The sequence below is a fragment of the Triticum dicoccoides genome, chromosome 4B (genome assembly GCF_002162155.2).
Source record: "Triticum dicoccoides isolate Atlit2015 ecotype Zavitan chromosome 4B, WEW_v2.0, whole genome shotgun sequence".
In the NCBI taxonomy this organism is placed as follows: Eukaryota; Viridiplantae; Streptophyta; class Magnoliopsida; order Poales; family Poaceae; genus Triticum; species Triticum dicoccoides.
Window position 1 is genome coordinate 628,805,375 of NC_041387.1, and position 3,351 is coordinate 628,808,725.

At 55.8% G+C, this 3,351-nt stretch overlaps 1 protein-coding gene across 1 annotated transcript; it reads right to left on the reverse strand.

Moving 5' to 3' along the window:
- Positions 1-1,364: 1,364 nt before the first annotated feature.
- Positions 1,365-2,837, reverse strand: LOC119291880 (probable signal recognition particle 43 kDa protein, chloroplastic). The gene has a single exon (XM_037570696.1). It carries the CDS (start codon positions 2,775-2,777, stop codon positions 1,605-1,607), a length of 1,173 nt encoding a protein of 390 aa, XP_037426593.1. The 5' UTR covers positions 2,778-2,837; the 3' UTR covers positions 1,365-1,604.
- Positions 2,838-3,351: the final 514 nt, after the last annotated feature.

A 3,351-nucleotide genomic window follows, 5' to 3' on the forward strand; every position in this document is an offset into this window, starting at 1 on the left:
GGTGAGCTTTTGTCTCCTGCGGATGCCACAGAATACAGGAGCATTGTTGGTGGACTTCAGTACTTGACGATCACGAGACCAGATATCTCTTATGCTGTTAACAGGGTTTGTCAGTATCTTCAGGCTCCCAGAGATACTCATTGGGCTGCTGTTAAACGCATTCTTCGTTATGTTCAGTTCACCCTGACATTTGGTATGCATATTCGGCCGACTTCCTCTCGGGTCCTTTCGGCCTTCTCTGATGCAGATTGGGCTGGTAGCCCAGATGACAGGCGATCCACGGGGGGTTATGCAGTATTCTTTGGCCCTAATTTGATCGCCTGGAGTGCTCGGAAACAGGCTACTGTGTCACGTAGCAGTACTGAAGCTGAGTACAAGGCTGTGGCTAATGCTACTGCAGAGATTATTTGGGTGCAGTCTTTGCTTCAGGAGTTGGGTTTGTCTCAACCACAACCTCCTATTCTTTGGTGTGATAACATCGGTGCTACATACCTTTCTGCAAATCCAGTATTTCATGCCCGAACGAAACACATTGAAGTTGACTATCACTTTGTACGGGAACGTGTATCACAGAAGCAACTCCAGATCAAGTTTATCTCATCTAAGGATCAACTTGCAGACATCTTCACTAAGCCTTTACCTCTGCCACAGTTTGAGGCTTGTAGGCGCAATCTTACCCTTCTCAGTTCTTTAGAAAGTGGCTAAGATTGAAGGAGGGTGTTAGACTATGTATAGCTTCTGTACTTATGTACGTATATTGTACGTATTGTAACACATCCATTATATATAATGAGATAAGCCACCCCTAGAGGGTTGTGCTGGCTCCCCCAAAACTTATTGTCTTACACCGTCCTTGACCTTTGTCACCTGGCTAAGGCTCGCGACGGCAGCCTTTGTCCGCCGGCCGTGGACAACACGCAAAGTGTTCGATGGAATGCCAAAGAGAGGCTTGTTAGGCTGACAAGCGGGCCTCACATCTAGCAAACGATTTCATGTAACGCTGTGTGAAATTGGTGCCATGTCAGCCTCACTGGCGGGCCTCATCTGTCATAAACTCACTTAACTAAGACAGATCCGCCGATCAGTGTTTTCTGCAAAAACATTACTGAAGACATGATGTTTTCTGAAAAAAAAATGTATTGCAGTGTTTTTTGCAAACCTAGCCTTCAAAGTGATGGATTCGTGCAATTTACCCCATGCTACCCCTATAAGCACCTCCGAGAGACCGAGTCGGCACATCATTTGTGATTGTCGAACTCACCACAAACGCCTTCATAATCGACAAAAGCGTCTTCTTCCCATTGAATCCACATCATCGAAAGACTTAAAATAAATTCAGAAAAATGCAAACCCCAATGTCAAAGTTTAGAACTTGAATTCCGATAGATTAAAGATATCATGGTCCTTCTAACCATCCAATCACAAATTTTGGTTTGCTCTCTTCACCGTGATTGTTCAAGATTACAATGTCTAAATCTCATGGCAATGTTTTCTTAATTAATATAATCACACAAAAATCTCTTCGATCGCTAATGATACATACTGCGACGTTCCATCGACACGACAAAACCGCAGAGCGAACCGAGCACGATCGACGGCCGTCATCACCCGGCAAATGTCTCCGCCGGCGATGCGGCACCACCGTTCCCCGGCTGCTGCCGCTCGAACTCCTGCACGAGCTCAGCGTCCACGTTCTCCGCGGGCTCCCACGTCGCCTCCTCGGTGTCCACCCACTTGACGAGGTACTCCCACTTGCCGTCCCCGTCGCCGTCCGCCGCTTGCCTCCTGTCCAGGACGGCCTCCGCGACGCCGTACTCCAGCCCGGCCTCGAAGTCCTTCACCAGGTCCTCCGCCACCCACGGCGCTTTCACCCACTCCCGGTCGCCGCCGTCGCGCCACTCCACCAGGTACTCCCGCCACTTGCCCTCGCCGCGCCCGTCCACCACCTTCTCCACCTCGCCCCACTCGTACACCGCCTTCTCCAGCTCCTTCGCGGCCGCCTCGAGCGCCTGTCGCCGCTCGAACGCCGCTGGGACGCCCTTGGGCGTCGCGGCCAGCACCTCCTGCACCAGCTCCAGCGGCGTCCGGCCCTTCCCGTCGGGGCCCTCCGCGTCGGCGCCCAGCTCCAGCAGCGCGCGCACGCCCGTCGCGCGGCCGTACCCCGCCGCGATGTGCAGCGGCGTCAGCCCTCCGCCGGCGCGCTCCGCGTGGCCCACGTCCGCCCCCGCCTCCGCGAGCAAGCGCAGGCACTCCTCCGACCCGAGCCCCGCCGCGAAGTGCATCGCCGTGCGCCCCTGCGCGTCCTCGGCGTCCGGGTCCCGCCGCAGCGCCTCGTCCGCCAGCAGCGCGCCCAGCGCATCCGCATCGGCCTTCTTGGCGGCATCCCACCACGGCGTCTCGTACTCCGCCACCACGTCCGCGGCTATCGCCTCCGCCGGGATCCAGGTCGGCTCGTGCCCGTCTTTCCACTCGACGAGGTACTCCGTGGCGGTGACGGTGGTGGCCGAGCCGTCCTCTGCGAACACCGCGTTCTTGACGGTTCGACTGGAGACGATGCGGTCCACCTCTCCGTACCCCTCCTCGTCTTCTTCATCGCCCCCCTTGCTTGCTGCCGCGGTTCTTGGGTTGGTCTGGTCCTGGAACAGCGCGGCGGCGAGGCGGCGCTTGGGGACGCGAGGACGGCGAGGGACCGTGATGGAGAGGTACTGGGTTCTGTGAGCAGCTGGGTTCGGGGCTTTGAGGCGGGAAAGGGATGGATGTCGCAGGACGGCCTCCATTGGGGCGGGAGGAGGCTTGTGGCCGGTGACTGATGCGCGCGTGTGGAGGAGGAAGATGATGGGTCTGGTTGAGAGGATAAGGCGATGGGGGTTCTGAATTTTCCAGGAAAATCTGAGCTGTTCATCATGCAATGAACGGTAGAGATAATTTGTTAATTATCTTAAGGTTTTTTAGCTTGAAGGTGTTGCGTTTTATTCAGGGCGAGCGCTACGCGCCAGCCAGCTGATCCAGGGATCTGCCGCCTCGCCAGCGGCCCGATTGAACCACGCGTAACCGTCAGATGTAACTCTAACTACTTCGTTGTGTCGTCCCCCTCGCTCGCATTGGCAAATACTTTGACGACACAATATGTTGCAAACTCAGCGAAAAACCTTCGCTTGCAGCACCCTCCTCGTTCCCTCTTGCGCACGTCGTCGACAACAATCGGAGCGTGGGTGGGTCGCCCCATGTAGAAGCTAACGACACCTTGCAGCACCCCGCACAGATAGCGGCGCCGCCGCCAATGTTCACAGCAGGGCGTGTGTTGCTTGTAGTAGCAGGTCTCCAGCTTGTTGGATTTGTCTCAGCTTTCAG

Bases quoted from the DNA above. Each gene is read 5' to 3' on its own strand.
- LOC119291880 (XM_037570696.1), bottom strand. From the start codon at position 2,777: ATGGAGGCCGTCCTGCGACATCCATCCCTTTCCCGCCTCAAAGCCCCG.